The 24092-nt window shown below is 46.5% G+C and overlaps 1 protein-coding gene across 4 annotated transcripts; it reads right to left on the bottom strand.

Annotated features, from left to right (window-relative positions):
* Positions 1–799: 799 nt before the first annotated feature.
* Positions 800–23557, bottom strand: LOC143805776 (SLAIN motif-containing protein-like). 4 transcript variants are annotated; one of them, XM_077285432.1, is made up of 9 exons: positions 23443–23557; positions 13588–14196; positions 12195–12334; positions 11159–11308; positions 9444–9584; positions 5881–6198; positions 5392–5529; positions 3668–3968; positions 800–2987 (listed from the first exon to the last, which is right to left on the bottom strand). In XM_077285432.1, the coding sequence occupies exons 2-9, from the start codon at positions 14181–14183 to the stop codon at positions 2924–2926; spliced, it is 1848 nt and encodes a 615-aa protein (XP_077141547.1). In that variant the 5' UTR covers positions 14184–14196; positions 23443–23557; the 3' UTR covers positions 800–2923. The 4 variants fall into 4 exon arrangements, with proteins under 4 accessions (XP_077141547.1, XP_077141546.1, XP_077141550.1 ...); XM_077285431.1 differs by having other exon boundaries at positions 23345–23529; XM_077285433.1 differs by having other exon boundaries at positions 801–2972; positions 23345–23533.
* Positions 23558–24092: the final 535 nt, after the last annotated feature.

The raw sequence follows: 24092 nt of genomic DNA, 5'->3' as shown, positions 1-24092 counted from the left end.
GCTGTAGGCATGTTGGGATCAGAATAAAATGGACCTAAAATAAATAAATTGGGTACAATGCAGGATGTGCTATAAATGTTTTTCATAATTGGGAAAGTTATGAAATGTCCTAAGTCTGTTCTGTTCCTGATCTAAGGATCTCTGCTTTTAGCTGAGATGAATCTGTGCTGCACTTTACGTACATGCTCAGTAGTGACCAGTGCTGCAGATTTGAAGGTTTGGCTTACTGACTCCAACCCCAGCACAGACTCTAATATTACAGCTCAGTCCCATCTGCTGGAAGAAGTCAGCCAAGTTTCTACCAATCTCTTACTAGTCAATAGCTAAGCCAGCACCTCCAATCACTAATGATACTGTTAGATATTATTTTTATGGCTGGACAACCCCCTTAATTTGGCTTCTTGCTCCTCTAGAGAGCCACTGCATACTCTGATAGAGTTCAATGCACAATGCTCCCTCTAGTGGTGACTTGGAGTGCTGCATTAGAAAAACTAAAGGTCCATGTTAAGCAAAAAGAGTGAATGCAGTTTTTTTTTTTTTAGTATAAACAGGGATGTAGTCCGGACATTGTTTTTTTTGTCTTTACAGCCCATGTAGCAGGGCCAAGTTTGTGAATCTGCACATTTATTCATATCTGAGGCTTTAAGCTAACGAAAATAAGTCTGCAGCTAATCCCATGTAATCACACCCCACTACCCAAAAAGCCGCCATGACAAGTTCAGCTCTGTTCCACCTGCTGACCGCCTTTTCTTCATTATACACGTATGAAGAGTCAGAAATAAGAGCACGACGCAATGTTACGGTTCTCCATTTACTGAGAGGTTGTCAAGCAGGAAATCAGAAGGTGACGTTCCACAAAACAGTCTCTTCTACACAATGCAACTAAATCCACATTATAGAACCACACAAATATTGTGCACCGTCGTCGTCTGTGATTACTAGGCCGGTCCTTGTGGCGGGGAAGGGGATCCAGTGGCTTCTTCATATTGGAATAGATCTATGTATATACACATTCACACATTTAAACCGCTTCAAGTCCACAATGTTAAAAACTTGCAGATGAAACAAAAAAAACAAAATGTTTCTGCTCTGAAGTAGAAAAAAAAATACAAAATGTTTCTCGAGTCCTCTGAATGAGCAAATATTAGAAAATGTTGAGACCGTCCAAGTCCCAGCAGGATCTGACCGTGCACTCCGTGTCTACACATGGGGAAGGAGCGATTTTGGGCTGAAATTAAAAGGGGGTATCTAAAATGTAAAGCACTTACTAAATGACTGCAATTAGTCCAGTGCTGGTCCGAGATCAAAGTTAGGCAAAACCATCCGCAGGACCCTGGTGCATCAGCCACCTCCGCAGTCCATGGCTGCCACCACTTCTGATTATATCACATGGGCCCACGAATCAGAAGAGGCGTCGGGGGCAGCCATGGCTACTGCACCAGAGCGAAGGATCTTATAGCTCAACCCTAGTCACCATGTATCGAAGCCAAGCCTCCACTAAGTGATAAGCGGCCATTCAGACTTCCAGGTTTCACATGAGTGTTCTGTTTTCCAAATTCAGCCATTCAAGTGTATCGGCACAAAAGATGGACCGGCTTGGTTTCCAGATCAATTTTATTACAAAGACCAAAAGTGGGTGAAGTTTGGATCCATATCAATAATGGAAATCAGTTTGCCTTTTTTTTTTTGCCAGGAGCTCTGAATGAGGCCTGAGGCACCGGCACTGGGAATGAAGCAACATATGATCTCAAGCACTGGATTTACATTGCAGGAGTTGGCAAGCATCGGGTCAGAAGAAGGGTCTGCCATCAATCTATGTGACTCAGACTGTCAAATCGTGACTATAGAAGTGCACATGGTCAGGATTTCCTGGTATTTCTGAATGCATCGCCATTTCCATACTTGCGGTCACCTGCAGACTAATCTTATCAGTTTCAATAGAAGAGCATTGACAAAAAAAAAAAAATCGCAGACGACTAGTCAGCATGTGACCGCGAGAATAGAAATTGCATATATATGGTCACGTGGCCACCCACCTGCACGGGGAATACAGGGGACTTATGACAATTGGCGATTTGCACACATATAGTAATTGTAGACTTTTCTTGGGAGACCGGACCACCCTTTCAGCTATAGTGTGTTGTTTTTTTAAGTTGCAAAAAAACATTTATTTAGGAGCAAATGCAAGTAACAAGCATTGACCTGTCAATCACCAGGAGCGCTGCAGCCAGTCTCTGATTTATGCTTCCGATAAATCAGATGACCAATTCCCTTTGAGGTGGGCTCACACCCTAGATCAGTCACCCAAACACGGTCAGCAGACCCCCCCCCACCCCTATACAGGACCACCTCGCCATGTGTTCTCAGAGGAGTGGGGGTCTGGCAGAGGCTCATCTCCATGGAGAACAAACAGGATCAGGCGATCAAATTCAACATGTCCAATCCCAATCTCCCCCCACATAATGGTGGCCAAATAAAATCCTGCTCTTGCCGGAAGCCCGAGTGTTGTGCAGCCCTGTACACTATAAACTTATGGGGCAACTGGGAAGATTTGCGCAAAATATATATGTCTGCGCCTTCAACATGTGTAGACGGAGCTTTAACAATAGTGCAAAAATGTCCAATGACACAAATCTAGATTATTTTTTTGGCCTTCTGAAACCCAGTGGCTCGGTACAGTGACAGAATTCATAGTTTACAACAAGCAACAAACACAAACCCTGCAGGATGTCCGAAGAGCTGAAAGTCCGAAACATAAACTACAGCAAAAAACACAAAATGGGTCTTCAGATCCTGGAAACAGGCAAGGGTCGCCCTGTGTATTCTTCCTCCCTCCCCACCCCCTTTAAAATATTACGGTCCAGCCCGCTGGACCAGTCTGAACAGGAAAAAGAAAAAAAAAGCGCCTCGTCTTTGGGGTGATTTAATAGCATCCTTCTTTCCACGAGTCGCCATCGTCCAGAGGATTCGTTCTGGAATTAAGGGATCTGCATTAACGAGAGAAGACGGGATTGAGGAGTTTAGGTTTACCTGCACTTTACATCAGTTCTTGGCATTGTCGTGTCCAATCTCTGCAGCACTTCAGCGGCCGAAACACTACAGATCCCAGCATGCCCCAACAGAATGGGGGAGTTGTAGCGTTCCAGAAGATACTGCCAGACTTGTATGGCTGTCAGTGGAAATGCCTATATAAGCTGCACTTAAAAGGGTATTCCCAGCTCCAAGATGTTACCCCAATATGTAGATATAACAAATAGCAAAAACCTTCATTTACTAATGTAGTCTAGTTCTTCTGATAACCTTCTCTGTTTACCCCATGTGCAGTACCTTCAGTATCCATGGCTACTAAAAACTAACAGTCACTAGATGGTCGTAACCATGGATACCTAAGCTACTGCAATGTCCTGCACATGGGGTAAGCGACAGCAAATCAGAAGAACTATACTACAATCCTAATTGGAGGTATTTGCTAAAGTTATTACACCTACTACATATTGGGATAGGATCTTGGGAGATGGGAATAACCCTTTAAATTCCTGTATTTATCTTTACATTGGCCTGTGTAAGCTGTGGTCTCGTTTCTGTGCCTCAGCACAGTATTAGGGGCATGTTGCCCTCCAAACGGGGCACCAACCAACATAGAAGGTCATCTGATCCAAAAGCTCACCTCCTGGAAGGCTGCGCCATCTTGCTTTTTGGAGCAGTGTTTCCTGACGTCGACTGAGACTTTACCCCTGAGTGTTTCACAGATGGCGGGAGGTTACTGGATCTTGAGGCCCCGGGAATGACCGGGGCTAAACCAGGTGAAGACATCTTACGGATCCCGCCTGATCCGTTATAACCGGAGGATTTCATTGGCTGCCTGGAGTTCATGAGGGAGCTTGTGCTTAAACCCGTTTTCATGGGCGGACGGACACCAGCAGGATGGCTGGAGCCTGAACTGTACCGCATCTTATTCTGTGCGACACCTACAATGAAAATAAAGCAAATCTGTGCTAAAACCTAAAGCAACACACGGCAAAACGTTTGCTATTTGAACAGCTTTTTCAGGCGCTACAATAAGTATAATTGCTGCTTGTCATAAATCATCCCCCTCAGGCTCAGCACGAGCATTTTGTTAAAAATATGGAGGAAAAAAAAAATCAGTTGTGCGTAGATATGGGCAAACCCACACCGTAAAGTTTGGGGTCCATACCGAACACCTACTGATCAGGCACGGATTCTGACCTTCACCAGGAAGTCAGTGTTAGAGTTCGGGTTCGCCCTGTCATCTGTTCTGGCGCATTGCCCGGTGGCAAGTGGGGTTCATATTTGTGGGGTTGATGTCACTTTTGTATTGTCCGGTGACATCAAACCCAAGGGCTAGTAATGAAGAGGCGTCTATAAGACACTTATCCATTACTCATCCTATAGTTATATGGTAAATAAACACACAGCAAGAATAAAGTCCTCAATTTGAGGACTGCAATTTTTTTATGCTCGGGAGGGGGCAATATCCATGGCCCCTTGCCAGCCTAAGAATACCAGCCCCCAGGTATCTTCTTTAGCTTGGCTGGTTGTCAAAAATGAGGTGGTAGGGGGTTGGAGACTCCATGCTGTTTTTTTATTTTTTTTTATTTAAATAAACAGTGTGGGGACCCTTAAGGTTCTTGATAACCAGCCTTGTTAAAGCTGACAGCTCAGGGTTGCAGGTTGCAGCCCACAGATGTCAGTTTTGCCTGGCTGGTTATCAAAAATACAGGAGAACCCATGCAATTTTTTTTTTTCAAAATAGATTTATAGCATAGGCAGATGAATACTCCCCCATCAGCCGCTGCCTGCTTTTGCTATACCTCTGATCTCAGCTGCTGGCTCGTGCTGTCATCAGACAGCGTGGGAGCCATGGCTCTCTGACCAGGGGTATTAATCTTACCGCCAATCAGAAGCAGTGTTTGCCAAGCTGTGATGTACAAGACAGCGAGGCAAACACTGGATGTTCGCGCCCCCCATTCATGTGAACGGGGTCCAGGTACTGTTCTTGTTCCCGAAAATGCCAATCACTCCTTGCTGCAGGGAGTCTACAGTAACTGCTCGGATAAGGTGCTCCCCGAGGATGCTTGTGTGCCGAGTGTCTTGTGTGGAAAATATGTTCGAGTCCCCGCGGCTGCATATCTCAGCAGGCAAAACACATGCTGGGATTTCCTGCTAGTTAGGCAATCCCTGTATGTGTTGCATCTGTCTAAAAGCTGTGAGACATGCAGTCGTGGGGACTCGAATATATTTTTAGAGCACGCCAGAGCATGCCTTATCCGAGCACTTTGCTCATCACTGTTCTCTACCTCTAGTGATCCCTGCAAGTGTGACTGCATTCTACACATCGATCGCCCTACACAATCCATTCTCAGTACATACTGCCTGTAGACGGCTGAATCCTGGTTAGTCGGCTGCTCGGGCCCTGGAGATCGGACTCCAAACTGCGACTGCTTCTCACGGCTTCCAAGGAACGAAGACTTGTTTTTGCAAGATTGGGCATGCTGTGTCTCAGGTCATCTGGAAAAATTTAATAAAAGGATTAATGAAATAGAAATAACATTCTTATATTCCTTACACATATGGGGCAGTATTGGTGTCCAAGTAGTGATTTGTAGCTGCTGGGGAGCAAGCGTTGTGCATCTAGTATGGTCAGGTTAAACCCATATATAAACTACCCCAATATAATTATTGGTTACAGCGGCCGGGATAAAATATTGGCAAACCTCACCAGACTTACAATATTTCTGATTCTGTGGTCAAAAGATGCTCAAAGATCTGTATTATTGTGACCCCGTATATATTGTATGTATTGTGACCCCGTAGGTCAGAGGCGGCCCCCCATGTAGCAAAGAATCGATATGGTCTTACCTTCATAACTGGGGTATTTCATCCGCTCCGGCGCCTGATTTTGCATAGATCTGCGAGGAGGTCGGATGCGGGACACTGCGGATCTGCTGCCGTCACCTGTAGCTGAAGGTGACTGGCAACGTGGCGAACTGAGGGGCGATGGGGAATAGCGGTGGGCACTGCGATAGGACAGAGAACAATCACAGTCGTCGTCGTCCTCCAAGCTGTAGGTGTCGAATTCTTGGTCACTGAAGGTTCCTCTTCTGAGAGAGTTGAGGGAGGCGCTAGAACTGCGGCGGGAAACCGAGGCCGAGCTGGAAGCGTAGTCCTGCCGGAGACCTGTGTAAAATCTGCACGTCAGCACTGCCCCATGTACTTCTATTATACAGGCAGTTGTGTTGCTGCAGATTCAGACAAAGTACGATCACTTTATGATCCCCTGACTAGTTGATTGGACCAGCCCTTTCTAATTGAGGGGCACCCTGTTGGGATGGGCCCTTTAGGACATCTGCCGTACAGGTACAGCGCATGTCGGAAGCGGGAGTATGGAGCAGGTGATGGCTGTGTATGACAGCACCTGTGGCTAATAATGGCGGATGGAGTGATGCTCCACCTGCAATTATTCACATCAGACAATTGCATCTTCAAGGCCCCTAAAGAAACCAAGAGTGAAAAGCCAGAACAAAAAAATTCAAGAGAAAAACCTTCTCAGGTCACCAGCCTTTTCACCCCATTGAAAATAAAGATATATAAAATAAATAAATGGTATCGCCGTGTTTAGAAAAGTCTGCTAAAAATACAACAATTAGCCTGATCGGTAAACACTGTAAAAGGGGGGGAAAAAAAAATTAAAGAACTCCAAAATTATAAGGCCATGTTCACACATTCCTGATTTCCCTGCTGTTTTTCTGCACTAAAAACCGCAGCTCTTGGCAGAAAACGCAGGTGCGGTTTTTGGTGCGTTTTTTGATGCGGTTTTTTATGCAGTTTTCTCTGCAGATTGTCTGTGTTTGACACAAATAAAGCTTTAACTGCAGTGGGGAAAAAAAAAAAAAAAAGAAATGATGTCATTTCCTTGTCCAACCCTTTTCTTCTTCCATCCTCCATTTTGGGACTAAACACCAAAATGAGTGGACGTGTTTTGAATGACAGCGCTCCGCAGAGTGCTGAGCGTAGGCCAGATCACAGCCCGCGGATCCAGCTCTATCCAGCTATTTAAGTGCCACGTATTTAAGGCTACGTTCACATTTGCGTTGTGCGCCGCAGCGTCGGCGACGCAACGCACAACGCAAACAAAAACGCAGCAAAACGCATGCACAATGTTGCGTTTTGCGCCGCATGCGTCCTTTTTTTGGTTGATTTTGGACGCAGCAAAAATGCAACTTGCTGCGTCCTCTGTGCCCGGACGCGTGCGCCGCAGTGACGCATGCGTCGCAAAACGCAAGTGCAACGCATGTCCATGCGCCCCCATGTTAAATATAGGGGTGCCACGTATCACGCATTTAAGTGCCACGTATTTCAGTTGCATGTATTTTTGCTATTGTAAGGTGGCATTAATCCCGGTTAATAATGGAGAGGCGTCAATAAGACGCCTATCCATTATTAATGCTATTAAAATGATTTAAAAAAATATATATATAGGGGGACCCTCTATATATATAGCTTCGCTCCTGGCAGTGTATCGCCGGAGAGCAGCCGATCGGCGTGGGACACTCGTTTTATGGATTCTGCGGACAGGGAGTATGAATTTGATTTTTTATTTTGGGATTTTTTCTAGGGGATCGAGGGCTTCGCCTACCAGTGTGCTGTTGGTGAGTATATACTCTGTGTTATATGTTGTATGTACTGTGTGTCATGTATGTGTATTGTGTGTGTTTTGTGTAACTTTACAATTGTGCTAAGTCGCCGGACACAGGGACAACTCTCCCATCCTAATACCGGATGGGAGTAGTAGTCCCATACGGCGACTTAGCACAGTGGTGGCACTAGCGTCGCATGGGGACATACACACACACACACACACGCCTCCATGTCTCTTCGGAACACACTCCGCCCACGCACTTCCGCCCACGTACTTCCGCCCGCTTCCCCGCACTTCCTGCTGCAGCGGTTTCTCCACCCATAACCGCAATAAAACCCGCAGATATATTTTTGATCTGCGGGTTTTACTGCGGGTTTGACCTCACAATGGAGGTCTATGGGTGCAGAACCGCTGCAGTTCCGCACAAAGAAGTGACATGGTCCTTCTTTTTTACCGCAGCTATTCAGCGCGGCTTTTTTAGTGAAATTCAGCATCATGTGCACAGCGTTTCCTGTTTTCCATAGGGTTACATTGTACTGTACCCTGCATGGAAAACAGCTGCGGACCCGCAGCGGCAAAATCGCTGCGGTTCCGCGGTAAAAAACGCATTGTGTGAACATGGCCTAAGGGTTTTTTTGGTTGCTGCAATTCCACAAAAAAAAGGCTGTAAGAAGTGATCAAAAAGTCACATCTATCCAAAAACGGTATAATAAAAACCTGCAAAAATTAAGCCATCACATAGCTCTATTGGCGGGAAAATAAAAATGTTACTGGTCTCAGAAAATGGTGGCAAAACCCCCCGAAAAATGTTTTCAGCAAACTTACGTTTTCTTTTTTCACCACAAAAAAAAAAAAAAAAAAAAAAACAACTTGGACAGGTTTGGTATCGTGAGGAAGTAGGGCATCGCTGTATACATATCACATGGTTCTTTTTACCACAATCTGTACACTGTAAAAACAATGTCACAATTGTGTTTTGTTTATTCACAATTTCACCACACTTTTCCATTTTGAGTACACTATGTGGCAAAATGAAAGGGGTCATTCAAGAGCAGAACTCGTCCCGCAAAAAACAAGCTCTCATATGTCTGCAGGCAGAATATTAAGAGTTATGGCTCTAGGAAGAGAATGGAAATGCAAGAACGGAAATTGTCCACAGTGTTCTGAAAAGCTACGGTCTGTAACCAAGTAGTAACTGATGGCGGCGAGAAGAGCGGAGAGGAACTGCACCATCCCTGGGCACATCAGCATAAACACATTATTGTCCCTTTAGGCCGCCATCGGCAGAGCTTTCTTACTGTATGGCACGGCGCTATCTGCTGCTGCATGAGGAGGCACACAGTAAACTCTGACAATGGAGGCCTATGGGTGATGGATGCTGCTGTATGGCCGGGCAGGAGCAGAAATCGGAGGTTTACATGGGGAAATCCTTCTGTAGTCTAGCTCCGACAGACACTGCAAAACGAGGTTTGAATAAAAGCAAAAATGCATTAAAAAAAAGGGAGTTCAGCTATTACAAAACAACTCCCATCGTGCATCAACCATCGCAACAGCTGAAGAGCCACAGGGTGGGGGAAGACCACACCATACAGGTCCTACCATGATATCGAGCTGATACATGGCCTTACCTGCTGTGATCGGATTGTTAGCGGAGCATCGTTACAGAATAAAGTGCGATTCGTGTTCAGCTTCTGGGTAATCAATGACATTAATCCCGAGGCTGACCGATGTGCACAGATGTGTCATGGCGGCCTGAAGGCCACACACTGCGTGTGGGACTTACTTTCCTCCTGAAGTCTGGCCATCACCTGGACATCAGTCAGATCTTGGAGCTTGTATCCCATGGATATGGAGTCATCGGATGTGCTTAATTCACTGTCCACAGAGGACTGAGAGCTGAGGGCAGAATGGATGCTCATGTAACCTGGAGGAAAAAAAGACAATCAGGACATAAATCTGGGGAAGGGGATCTGGTAAGAGCCGACATGGCAGAGACCACCATAAGAGATGGACGCTCGTACGGAGGAGGGCTGGCATATAGGTGACGATATACTCGTGACCATTACTGCGATACCAGAAGGGATCAAAGTCTCAATGACAAACACGTGCCCGCTAGATCCGATAACTGCAATAAACCACACCCGAATATACACAGTACAGCAGAGCTCGGCACACATGGGCACTCCAGCTGCTGACAACCTACAGCTCACACCCTGTGCCGAGCAGCTGGGGGTTGTGCCTGCCGGATGACGCCAAAGTCTCCACACCGGGCAATCAAGTGACACCTACGGGATCAGCCAAAATTACATAACCTGGCTCAAGGGTCCGTCCTTATTAGGTTTGAGGTTAAGCTCCCTTTGTTCCAGGAATATATATAAAAAATTTTTTTTTTTTTTTTTCTACAAGACAAAGAATGCATTAAAAAAAAATATACCTGTGTAATCCTCTGTCACTCTGGTGGTCTGCAGTGTTCTGTCCAGGTGCATTTTGTTCACGTGACTGCCTTTATGTATCCCTGGCCTTTACATATTTTTTTTACCCCAATTTGTAAAAAAAATTTTTCCTTCCCTTGCCTGGTTTTAGCAAGTGTAGTTTTCCATCTTATGGGCTTCATTGTGTGATGCAAATGTCACTGCAGGCTCAGATCAATCAGCCTCGACTCCCCCCTTCCCAACCGGGCCACAGTAGGCATCATCACAAACAAAGTGCATCTCCTTTCTCCATTTACGCTCGACAGATTTTATGGAAGAGCGAGTATATGAATATGTACAAAAAGCCTACTGATATCGGAGCAAAAAAGGAAAAACTTTTTTTGCACAAAAGTGAAAAAAAAACAAGGAGAGGGGGACAAAAAAGGAGGGGGGGGGGAGAGGAAAAGGGGGGGGAAGGAGAGGGGAAAAAATAAAAAGGAGAGGGGGGGGGGAAACTAAAGGTATTCTTTACTGTACATTTCAGCTTTGTGCAGCAAAATTGAGACTTGTATATCACGGTCCAAACATGGACCATAACTTCAGGATTGACAGCAGGTTTCCTGGTCCAAACGCCACAGCCTCATAAGCATATTTAGGCTTTAATTCTGGGTCAGGAGACCCAGTGTTAGTCCTGAAGTCACGGGCTGTACTAGGACCATTGTCATACAGATGTCTGGAATCAACCCAAGATGCAGCAAATGTAATAACATACAGGACGAGACCATTCTCACCGGCTGATCGCCCTGCCCAACTCTGGGCAGTGCATTGTCTACCATACGTCTGTGGTGGGCTTTGTTTCGGTGCCCACCAGCATGTGACCGAACCTCAGAGGTCATGCCCCGTAAGCACAGACCTCACGGCTGCCTGCTTTTATTACATTTGCTGCCAGTGTTATTTCCACATCTACATTGTACGGTGTGAAGCCTAACAGAGGAGAACTCGTCTAATGATGGCCGTCGGATCTGTGCACACATCAAACAAGGAGGCCGTGTATGTTAGGAAAGGTGCCATTCACAGCATGCCGTACCTGAGCTGCCACAGGTTAGTAGTGCTTTGTTAGTGGATTTCAGGCACCCCGGTGAGTTTAGTGTATTGCTACAACAGCTGGTCTCATGGTTGGCGTTATATGCACTCGGCGATGCCAGCGGGCTGCAGTAAAGGCTTTTCCATCTACTTGCTACAATGACAGATTGAAAGCATAACAGTATTATAAAAGGAGAGAACAGATGCAACGCCACGATACAGAATAGACAGCTGCGGGAAAATGTAGGATGCGAGGGATGGGAAAAGGCTTACCTGCCGCTGCCTTATAGTACTGCAAAGAGAGAAGGTTTACATAGATGTAGTTCATGTGTGTACAGTGACCTAATGGCTCTCCTTGTGGAGAGGGACATTCCTGACATGTCAGTGTAAGGAGACTTGTAGGCCATGCAGTGCTCCTCTGGGAAATGAAATATGCAAACTACCTCTTCAGAGAGGAAGAGGACTTAAACTCTAACGCCACCTATTGGAAGTAGCACTCTATAACAAGGCTTGCCACATGGCAAAAGTCAAACCAAAATCGCGATTTGCAGACACTGTTTCGAGGTCACAAATAACAATGGATACTGGCCTCCCGCAGCGGGGCCATTCCGGCAATGTTGGTGTTACTATTTCCAACAGGTCATCAGTAGTCCGTAAAGAGCGGATGTCTGTTCCGACAAAACAGACTGCACCCGACCAGCGGCCTCCGATAGGCTGCAGCGGTCAACAGCATATGAACCTCCAGGAATAGCGGAGATCACTGAAATGGCACAAATATCCATTATTTTTACTTTACATCGGGCCCAGGAAGTGATTAAGCTGGGGCTGTCCAGTTGTGAACAATCCCTTTAACGTCTAGGGCAATGTTGGCTTGGTTCACCTTATGTTTACTGAGGATCACCAGATTATTACGTCTTCATGGACGACTATATAAAATGTAACCTCAGCTTAGCATCTGAAACGGCATCACTAATCCTGCACCTTGGCTACACATCAGGGCTGCAATGGGAAAAAAGAAAGTTATATATCACTTTACCCACCTTGGTCGAGCTTTCCAATCAGTGTTCTGCAGGCGGCTTCTGTCTCAGGGCTGTGGTGATCCAATACTTGTCTGCACCATTTTAGAGGAGAATCCGGCTTCTGCTCTGCACTCGCAAGCTTGTTTGGCGACACGTAAAGCCTTAAAATAAAATGGGCATGAGTCTAATGAATGTGCATGGGATAAAGAAATCATCAGACACTGCTCTGATCGCCCATAGAATTTTAAATATCCAGATGGTCCACTCTTTACTTTGCACTGACATTCTAAAATGTAAATGCAGAGTAAACTGCTTACAGGAGACCGTGCAACTTTGGGAGTGGAAAGCTGGTTGACAGACAAAGCCAGACTCTCCACAGAGAAGCCAAACATGGTTTGTCATGTCTGTGATCACTATATACACTGATGGGTCCTAGAAAAAAAAAAGTCAGTTCTGCCAAGCAGCCAGGAAGCTGAATTCTCCATGTAACTAGGGCTAATATAGCAGCCGCAGTTAGAGGGGAACCAGCAATAAAAAGTATTAAATATGTTAAAATAACCCCCACCACCAACACCACAGGTCTCTTATGGGGTGATCAGAGTATATATGGAAAATTATTTAAGTATCTGAAAGAGAAAAAAATTGAGAACCGTTAAAAGCACACATAGAAAAACCTCAAAAATGCACTTGGTCAGGAAAACGGTTAAGGAAAGCATATTCACCTATGTAGTCACATATATAGAGTGTGAGCACCTCTGTTCCATTCAGATGGGTCTCATGATTGGTGGGGGTCCCAATAGTGAGACCCCCAGAGATCAATAAGTTATCCCTTTTACTTGGTGCAACCCCTGTAAAGGGGTTGTATGACATTTGACCAAACACCTGTTTTTTGGCCTTAGACTCCACCACTCATCCGTGGGCTGTATCTGGAAGGAAGGCCTAGTCTGAATGGAAAGAACAGAGATAAGCTGCAATACCCCCGAACAGGCAATGGGGCAAGAGTGGCGCTGTTTCTCTAACAAATGGGACTTTTTTTTTTTTATGCACCCTCTTAAGCTTTTAGGGACTTTTAAGTCTTTACCTTTCCTATAGTCAGTCAATCATTATAAAGGTTTTTCTGTACAAGAGGGGACATAAAAAGCAAAAACCTACTATCTATTATACTGGTTTACAAGCAAATAAAATATAATGTATTGCAGCCTAAGGAAAAAAAAAAAAAAAAAAACTAGGTCAAGGGACGTTTATCCCCGTGCTGACGCAGGCGCGGGCTTAAATATTTCAGAGAAGCAAATTGCTTCTACATTAGTGGATATTTCCAGCTACAATATTAGTCTGTCTGCTCGGAGCTTTAATCTGACCTGTAATATTTAAAGGGTCAGACAGTGCTTACAACCCCCCATAAACATGGACGTACCAGCAGTCCTCGTCGTCTTCACTGCTCGAGCCCAACTCCAGGACCTCCACCTCATCCAGTGCAGTTTCATCCAAGAAAGCCACTAGATCCCCGCTGGAGCTCCTCCCCGACATCTTGCCCACGCTTTCCTCTGTTCTCCCGCTGACGTCCAGGCTGATGTAGGAGCTGTCGTCGGCGTCACAGTGATTGCCTTCCTTAGCGGTTGGCTTGGAGTCGGAGCACACCTTGTCATACTGCGAGTCCGCCCGTAGGCGGGGGATGTTCTCCTTCTCGGAGTGGATCTGCTCCAGTTTGCTGTGCAGGTTCGGGATGATCTGCAGATCTCCCATCTCCGGCTGAATGTTCATACTGTTCATGACTCCGGAGCAGTGCAGAGCGGAGAGGTGCGGATCCACGCCAGGATCGTGGCTTGTGCTCTGCAGAGTCTTCTTCACCCGTAACTGCTGGTTCTGAATTTCCAGCCTTCGGACCAATTCGTGCAGTTTGCGGACTTCTTTTAGGTCGGAACTAGCGTCAGCTTTGCCTTCTCCTTCCATCATAGTGTCACTCCTCATGCGGTCATGCTGAATGCCAGGGGAACTTTCAGGGACCACCATTGTCAAATGGACACTGCAAAGACAAGATTTAGGCATAAAGAATGAGTTGAGGGAAAATTAAAGTATCGCAGTGTATATCGGACTTCTACCACCATAAAGTCAGAGATCGGTCATAGCACAAGACTAGTCCCGCTCTATAGTATACAGACGTACAGCAGCGCAGTTTATGTGCCCATTATACTGCAGCCAGGGCAGACATGTTTGTATAAGGCGGGCCGAGGCTGAACAGAGGTGACAGAACAAACAGCAGAAAAGCTCATTGCCTACAGGGGTGTAGACAGATGGCATGTGTGAGAAGGGAAAATACAGAAGTAAAGGGGATGTTACTCCATTAAAAGTTATTTGCCATCACTTTTTGATTGGAGGAGGCCAAACTACTGACTCTCTAAAATCTCTTTTTTTTAGGCAAAATTCACTAGCCCTACTGGGATCCTAACAATCCTCAGAAGAAGAATTAGAAGGACCGTCCATCATTATTTTCCTGAAATAATAGGCTTCCTATAAGGAAAATACCAGGATCAGCTGTACGTGCTCCCAGCAGCTCCAGTGACAGCTTACTGCTGCTGCACCCAGTGTTTGTTGATGTGGCTGCAGCAGGAATATCAGGTGACCAGTGAAGCCAATCTCTTGCTCATGGCTGATGGCACCAGAATACGGAGCTCAAATTTAATTTAAAAAGGGTTGTCCACATTCTGAAATGTTGTAAAATACCAAACACGGCAGATACTTACCCTCCCTGAGTCATCGTTGTTGCTCTGGTCTCGTCCGTGACTACACAGGCCACTGAGCTCATCGATTGCCTACCGCAGTGATGTACATTGTCGACATAATGTCACTGCTGCAGCCAAACCACGAGACCAGAGCAGTGGCAGGGAACCAGTGCTGGACCCAGAGAGAATACCTGCTCTTTTTGTTATTTTAAGCAAGTTACAGCATTTCAGAGTCCACATTAATGTTTTCCAAATCATGTTTTGTTGCATTTATTTTCATCCCCACAAAAAAAAGCCCATAGCAAAATATGTGAAAAAATTAGGACAACGTAAAGGAAAAAAAACTGATGCCCAGAGTAACTCGGACGAGATCAGACCGCAGTGCTCAGACTGGCCGGTGGCTCTCCTGACCCGAGCGTGGAGAGCCGCCAGCTAGTCTGTGAATGGAGTCCGATCTCTGTCCGATTTATACGGCCGTCTGACAGCGGCCATAAACAGTCATGACTAGCCGAGCATCAGGTACGAGCAGCATTCTTTAGAAGACTTGTTGGACGATCATCGGCTTGGGTAAAGACGCCGACAATCACAAGTAAAACGCTCATTTGTCAAGCGATTGGGTTGCTCACGCCGACATTAAAATATTCACTCGGCAACACAACTGTCTTGTGTAAACAGGGAATGTGCTGTCGAATGAGTATATTCTAGATGGACAGATCAATGGTAATAATCTTTCCGTGGTCGGCTGCCATGAACAGGCCATTAAATGACCGCTGATCATCTGGTATACACTGTGTGCAGAATTATTAGGCAAGTTGTATTTTAGAGGATTATTTTTATTATTGATCAACAACTATGTTCTCAATCAACCCAAAAGACTCATAAATATCAAAGCTTAATATTTTTGGAAGTTGGAGCGGTTTTTTTTTAGATTTGGCTATCTTAGGAGGATATCTGTTTGTGCAGGTAACTATTACTGTGCAGAATTATTAGGCAACTTAATAAAAACCAAATATATTCCCATCTCACTTGTTTATTTTCACCAGGTAAACCAATAACTGCACAACATTTAGAAATAAACATTTCTGACATGCAAAAACAAAACCCCCAAAAATTAGTGACCAATATAGCCCCCTTTCTTTATGATGACACTCAGCAGCCTCCATCCATAGATTCTGTCAGTTGCTTGATCTGTTTATGATCAACATCACGTGCAGCAGCCACCACAGCCTCCCAGACAATGTTCCGAGAGGTGTACTGTTTTCCCTCCCTGTAGATCTCACATTTTATGAGGGGCCACAGGTTCTCTATGGGGTTCAGATCAGGTGAACAAGGGGGCCATGTCATTATTTTTTCTTCTTTGAGACCTTTACTGGCCAGCCACGCTGTGGAGTAGTTGGAGGCATATGATGGAGCATTGTCCTGCATGAAAATCATGTTTTTCTTGAACAATACCGACTTCTTCCTGTACCACTGCTTGAAGAAGTTGTATTCCAGAAACTGGCAGTAGGTCTGGGAGTTGAGCTTCACTCCATCCTCAACCCGAAAAGGTCCCACAAGTTCATCTTTGATGATAGCAGCCCATACCAGTCCCCCACCTCCACCTTGCTGGTGTCTTAGTTGGTGGAGCTCTCTGCCCTTTACTGATCCAGCCTCTGGCCCATCCATCCGGCCCATCAAGAGTCCCTCTCATTTCATCAGTCCATAACACCTTTGAAAAGTCAGTCTTAAGATATTTCTTGGCCCAGTCTTGACGTTTTATCTTATGTTTCTTGTTTAAAGGTGGTCGTTTTTCAGCCTTCCTTACCTTGGCCATGTCCCTGACTATTGCACACCTTGTGCTTTTTGTTACTCCAGTAACGTTGCAGCTCTGAAATATGGCAAAACTGGTGGCAAATGGCATCTTGGCAGCTTCACGCTTGATTTTCCTCAATTCATGGGCAGTTATTTTGCGCCTTTTTTGCCCAACACGCTTCTTGCGACCCTGTTGGCTATTTACCATGAAACGTTTGATTGTTTGGTGATCATGCTTCAAAAGTTTGGCAATTTCAAGACTGCTGCATCCCGCTGCAAGACATCTCACAATTTTGGACTTTTCAGAGCCTGTCAAATCTCTCTTCTGACCCATTTTGCCAAAGGAAAGGAAGTTGTCTAATAATTAAGCACACCTTATATAGGGGGGTGATGTCATTAGACAACACCCCTCCTCATTACAGAGATGCACATCACATGATTAACTTAATTGGTAGTTGGCTCTCAAGCCTGAACATCTTGGAGTAGGACAACATGTATAAAAAGTATCATGTGATCAAAATACAACTTGCCTAATAATTCTGCACACAGTGTATAGCCAGTGGTAGTGTGATGATGTAAATGGGCTGATAACTGTAACGAGGGGTTGTGTCTCGTAATCAGTAATCTGGCCCAGGTCGGTTTATATCTTCCTCCCCCCTAAGGTAAAGAAGGTTCACATAGAAGACTCAGATAAGGAGCCATTATACTGTAAAGTTAGATAGCAGGAGGCATGAAGCGGATCCCGCCTGCTGTCACCATCTACCTGCTCGACATTGTTTGCACAGTCCGGGCGGACACAGCCCTCGGCAATCACGGAAACTAAACGCCTCCTGCACAAAATACAATATAAACACTCACAAGGGAAAAGTGAGAGTAGAGGAAAGGCTGAGCGGAGAGCAGCCCGCTGCCACCAACGCCTTTTTCCTCCAGAACTTTCTGCAGAGAGAAAACCTTCCCTGCAGACATGAAGTGCACAACTATAATACTACAGGGGGAAGTGCCGCAAACTTCGGCCCACAGCGTGTAGAAGCGACAATGTGTCACAATCTGGAGCAAGGGAAAAAGACAAAGCGCCCACCTAAACAACAACACTTCATGTAGCGGATATTGAAAACCAAGCCCACCTGAGCAGCGGGGAGAGAAAGGGAAATGTGCAGAGGACCAGACCTTTCCTGTGATTTTCAGGCACCAAAGAGCCCAAACATGGAAATCACCCACGTACTGTTCTACCATAGCGGTATAATGTCACTAGAGCAGTGCTTCTCAGGATCACAGGCAGTACACTGTATAGCGCCCATGTAGTACACAGTGCACTGGTCACATACCATCTGTATAGGACGGAGATCACAGGCAGTACACAGTATAGCGCCCATGTAGTACGCAGTGCACTGGTCATATACCGTCTGTATAGGACGGAGATCACAGGCAGTACACTGTATAGTGCCCATGTAATATATATATATGCAGTGTACAGTGTGTATATATATAGGCGGGGATGCAGTGCACACAGTGTATATAGGTGAGGGATGAAGTGCACAGTGTATATACACTCACCGGCCACTTTATTAGGTACACCTGTCCAACTTCTTGTTAACACTTAATTTCTAATCAGCCAATCACATGGCGGCAACTCAGTGCATTTAGGCATGTAGACATGGTCAAGACAATCTCCTGCAGTTCAAACCGAGCATCAGTATGGGGAAGAAAGGTGATTTGAGTGCCTTTGAACGTGGCATGGTTGTTGGTGCCAGAAGGGCTGGTCTGAGTATTTCAGAAACTGCTGATCTACTGGGATTTTCACGCACAACCATCTCTAGGGTTTACAGAGAATGGTCCGAAAAAGAAAAAAAATCCAGTGAGCGGCAGTTCTGTGGGCGGAAATGCCTTGTTGATGCCAGAGGTCAGAGGAGAATGGGCAGACTGGTTCGAGCTGATAGAAAGGCAACAGTGACTCAAATCGCCACCCGTTACAACCAAGGTAGGCCTAAGAGCATCTCTGAACGCACAGTGCGTCGAACTTTGAGGCAGATGGGCTACAGCAGCAGAAGACCACACCGGGTACCACTCCTTTCAGCTAAGAACAGGAAACTGAGGCTACAATTTGTACAAGCTCATCGAAATTGGACAGTAGAAGATTGGAAAAACGTTGCTTGGTCTGATGAGTCTCGATTTCTGCTGCGACATTCGGATGGTAGGGTCAGAATTTGGCGTAAACAACATGAAAGCATGGATCCATCCTGCCTTGTATGGAGCATCTTTGGGATGTGCAGCCGACAAATCTGCGGCAACTGTGTGATGCCATCATGTCAATATGGACCAAAATCTCTGAGGAATGCTTCCAGCACCTTGTTGAATCTATGCCACGAAGAATTGAGGCAGTTCTGAAGGCAAAAGGGGGTCCAACCCGTTACTAGCATGGTGTACCTAATAAAGTGGCCGGTGAGTGTAGGTGGCGGGAGCAGTGCACACAGTGTATATGGGGGGTGCAGTGTACACAGTATATATTGGGGGGTGTAGTATACACAGTATATATTGGGGGGTGCAGTGTACACAGTGGGGGGTGCCGTGCACACAGTATATATTGGGGGTGTACAGTATAAACAGTGGGGGTGCAGTGCACACAGTATATATAGGTGGGGGTGCAGTATACACAGTGGAGGTGTACAGTATACAGTGGGGGTGCAGTGCACACAGTATATATTGGGGGTGTACAGTATACACAGTGTGGGGGTGCAGTGCACACAGTATATATAGGTGGGGGTGTACAGTATACACAGAGGAAGGTGTACAGTATACACAGCGGGGTTGCAGTGCACACAGTATATATAGGTGGGGTGCAGTATACACAGCGGAGGTGTACAGTATATATAGGTGGGGGTGTACAGTATACAGTTGGGGGTGTACAGTATACACAGTGGGGGGTGCAGTGTACACAGTATATATAGGTGGGGGTGCAGTGTACACAGTATATATAGATGGGGGTGCAGTGTACACAGTATATATAGATGGGGGGTGCAGTGTACACAGTATATATAGATGGGGGTGCAGTGTACACAGTATATATAGATGGGGGTGCAGTGTACACAGTATATATAGATGGGGGTGCAGTGTACACAGTATATATAGATGGGGGGTGCAGTGTACACAGTATATATAGATGGGGGGTGCAGTGTACACAGTATATATAGATGGGGGTGCAGTGTACACAGTATATATAGATGGGGGTGCAGTGTACACAGTATATATACATGGGGGGTGCAGTGTACACAGTATATATACATGGGGGTGCAGTGTACACAGTATATATACATGGGGGGTGCAGTGTACACAGTATATATACATGGGGGGTGCAGTGTACACAGTATATATACATGGGGGGTGCAGTGTACACAGTATATATACATGGGGGGTGCAGTGTACACAGTATATATACATGGGGGGTGCAGTGTACACAGTATATATAGGTGGGGGTGCAGTGTACACAGTATATATAGGTGGGGGTGCAGTGTACACAGTATATATAGGTGGGGGTGCAGTGTACACAGTATATATAGGTGGGGGTGCAGTGTACACAGTATATATAGGTGGGGGTGCAGTGTACACAGTATATATAGGTGGGGGTGCAGTGTACACAGTATATATAGGTGGGGGTGCAGTGTACACAGTGTATATATAGATGGGAGGTGCAGTATACACAGTGGGGGGTGCAGTGTACAGTATGTATAGATGGGGGGTGCAGTGTACACAGTATGTATAGATGGGGGGTGCAGTGTACACAGTATGTATAGATGGGGGGTGCAGTGTACACAGTGGGGGGTGCAGTGTACACAGTATATATAAGTGGGGGGTGCAGTATACACAGGATATATAGATGGGGGGTGCAGTATACACAGTGGGGGGTGCAGTGTACACAGTATATATAGGTGGGGGTGCAGTGTACACAGTATATATAGGTGGGGGGTGCAGTGTACACAGTATATATAGGTGGGGGGTGCAGTGTACACAGTATATATAGGTGGGGGTGCAGTGTACACAGTATATATAGGTGGGGGGTGCAGTGTACACAGTATATATAGGTGGGGGGTGCAGTGTACACAGTATATATAGGTGGGGGTGCAGTATACACAGTATATATAGATGGGGGGTGCAGTGTACACAGTATATATAGATGGGGGTGCAGTATACACAGTGGGGGGTGCAGTGTACACAGTATATATAGGTGGGGGTGCAGTGTACACAGTATATATAGGTGGGGGGTGCAGTGTACACAGTATATATAGGTGGGGGGTGCAGTGTACACAGTGTATATATAGGTGGGGGTGCAGTATACACAGTATATATAGGTGGGGGGTGCAGTGTACACAGTATATATAGGTGGGGGGTGCAGTGTACACAGTATATATAGGTGGGGGGTGCAGTGTACACAGTATATATAGGTGGGGGTGCAGTGTACACAGTATATATAGGTGGGGGGTGCAGTGTACACAGTATATATAGGTGGGGGTGCAGTGTACACAGTATATATAGATGGGGGGTGCAGTATACACAGTATATATAGATGGGGGTGCAGTATACACAGTATATATAGGTGGGGGGTGCAGTGTACGCAGCATATATAGGCGGGGGGTGCAGTGTACACAGTATATATAGGTGGGGGGTGCAGTGTACACAGTATATATAGGTGGGGGGTGCAGTGTACACAGTATATATAGGTGGGGGGTGCAGTATACACAGTATATATAGGTGGGGGGTGCAGTGTACACAGTATATATAGGTGGGGGGTGCAGTGTACACAGTATATATAGGTGGGGGGTGCAGTGTACACAGTATATATAGGTGGGGGTGCAGTGTACACAGTATATATAGGTGGGGGTGCAGTGTACACAGTATATATAGGTGGGGGTGCAGTGTACACAGTATATATAGATGGGGGTGCAGTATACACAGTATATATAGATGGGGGGTGCAGTATACGCAGTATATATAGGTGGGGGGTGCAGTGTACGCAGCATATATAGGTGGGGGTGCAGTGTACACAGTATATATAGGTGGGGGTGCAGTGTACACAGTGTATATATAGATGGGGGGTGCAGTATACACAGTGGGGGGTGCAGTGTACACAGTATGTATAGATGGGGGGTGCAGTGTACACAGTATGTATAGATGGGGGTGCAGTGTACACAGTATGTATAGATGGGGGGTGCAGTGTACACAGTGGGGGGTGCAGTATACACAGTATATATAGATGGGGGTGCAGTATACACAGTGGGGGGTGCAGTATACACAGTATATATAGATGGGGGTGCAGTATACACAGTGGGGGGTGCAGTGTACACAGTATATATAGGTGGGGGGTGCAGTGTACACAGTATATATAGGTGGGGGGTGCAGTGTACACAGTATATATAGGTGGGGGGTGCAGTGTACACAGTATATATAGGTGGGGGGTGCAGTGTACACAGTATATATAGGTGGGGGTGCAGTGTACACAGTATATATAGGTGGGGGGTGCAGTGTACACAGTATATATAGGTGGGGGGTGCAGTGTACACAGTATATATAGGTGGGGGGTGCAGTATACACAGTATATATAGATGGGGGGTGCAGTGTACACAGTATATATAGATGGGGGTGCAGTATACACAGTGGGGGTGCAGTGTACACAGTATATATAGGTGGGGGTGCAGTGTACACAGTATATATAGGTGGGGGGTGCAGTGTACACAGTATATATAGGTGGGGGGTGCAGTGTACACAGTATATATAGGTGGGGGGTGCAGTATACACAGTATATATAGGTGGGGGGTGCAGTGTACACAGTATATATAGGTGGGGGGTGCAGTGTACACAGTATATATAGGTGGGGGGTGCAGTGTACACAGTATATATAGGTGGGGGTGCAGTGTACACAGTATATATAGGTGGGGGTGCAGTATACACAGTATATATAGATGGGGGTGCAGTATACACAGTATATATAGATGGGGGGTGCAGTATACACAGTGGGGGGTGCAGTGTACAATGTATATATAGGTGGGGGGTGCAGTATACACAGTATATATAGGTGGGGGGTGCAGTGTACGCAGTATATATAGGTGGGGGGTGCAGTGTACACAGTATATATAGGTGGGGGGTGCAGTGTACACAGTATATATAGGTGGGGGGTGCAGTGTACACAGTATATATAGGTGGGGGGTGCAGTGTACACAGTATATATAGGTGGGGGGTGCAGTGTACGCAGCATATATAGGTGGGGGGTGCAGTGTACGCAGCATATATAGGTGGGGGGTGCAGTGTACGCAGTATATATAGGTGGGGGGTGCAGTGTACGCAGTATATATAGGTGGGGGTGCAGTGTACACAGTATATATAGGTGGGGGTGCAGTATACACAGTATATATAGATGGGGGGTGCAGTATACACAGTGGGGGGTGCAGTGCTCAGTACACACATATATAGTGGAGTGGGGAGATAACAGCACAGCCGCCTCCCTCTCTCGGTGCCGGTGTGGGGGAGCAGGCGGATGCAGACAATGGCGGGGCTGGCGGCCTGGCTCCGGAAGATAACACTGCCGGCTCTACACATGGAAACAAAAGCTAGCGGCTCAGCCCGCCGTCCGCCCCCAGCGCCGCTCTCCACATCCCCCCTCTTCCATCCTACCTGTCCGTGCTCCGCTCATCTCCGCCGGGCGGCCCCCTCCTCTACAGCAGCCGCCGCCACTCTGGCCTCCACCTGTCACCGGGCGCGCTCCCTCTCACCTCGCGCTCAGCACGGCTGCAGCATCTCTCGGGGCCGCGCACTCCTCTTCACACAGCGGCAGGATCCGATTCCTCAGTGAACGCCACGGTCTGAGGGGGCGGGGTTACTAGGAACACAACGAGGTCTGCCGGGAACCCACCAATCACAGCGGAGCGGAGGGGCGGGCCCTGTCGGAACGCTCTAGATGTGTAACGAGCTGGGCGGAGCTCTGGAGGAATGGGGCGGGGGGACGATTGTTATCGCAGCCACAAACAAGAGGGGGCGGGGCGTTGTGTTAGGGGTGTGGCCAGTGCGCAGGGAGCAGGTGCCTGGCGGGGGTTCCCGCTGCTGATCCCTGGCCGGCCGGCAGTGCTGTGCAGTGTGACCGCCGTTATGCTCGCGCTGCACACTGGTGATTTGCACATAGGACGTTTCATGAGGAAGAAAAGTCTTAAAGTGACAGCAGCATCATGTTTTGTCTCCTGCCCACATTTTTAAGCAGAAAATGTGAAATGCTAATCTCTAAATAAAAAAAATCCTCTGCCACTTTGGGTCTAGGGAGGCGTCATTCTTAGTTGTCCAAGGGTCCAGGGGGGTGATGAGGTCTCTGACCCCGGTCTATCCACTTAGATGCCATTGTCACTGCTCACCGTGACATGTAAGGGGTTAC

The sequence above is a fragment of the Ranitomeya variabilis genome, chromosome 2, assembly GCF_051348905.1.
Source record: "Ranitomeya variabilis isolate aRanVar5 chromosome 2, aRanVar5.hap1, whole genome shotgun sequence".
Classification (NCBI taxonomy): Eukaryota; Metazoa; Chordata; class Amphibia; order Anura; family Dendrobatidae; genus Ranitomeya; species Ranitomeya variabilis.
This window is presented reverse-complemented; position numbering and strand designations above follow the sequence as displayed.

What these genes read in the sequence shown, in the direction of transcription:
- LOC143805776 (XM_077285432.1), bottom strand. Translation starts at nt 14,183, where the DNA reads ATGGTGGTCCCTGAAAGTTCCCCTGGCATTCAGCATGACCGCATGAGG. An exon ending in GAAATACCCCAGTTATGAAG is followed by an intron (nt 5,530 to 5,880) that starts GTAAGACCATAT and finishes AAATTTTTCCAG; the next exon opens with ATGACCTGAGACACAGCATG. An exon ending in GATTCAGCCGTCTACAGGCA is followed by an intron (nt 3,969 to 5,391) that starts GTATGTACTGAG and finishes TTTTCATTGTAG; the next exon opens with GTGTCGCACAGAATAAGATG.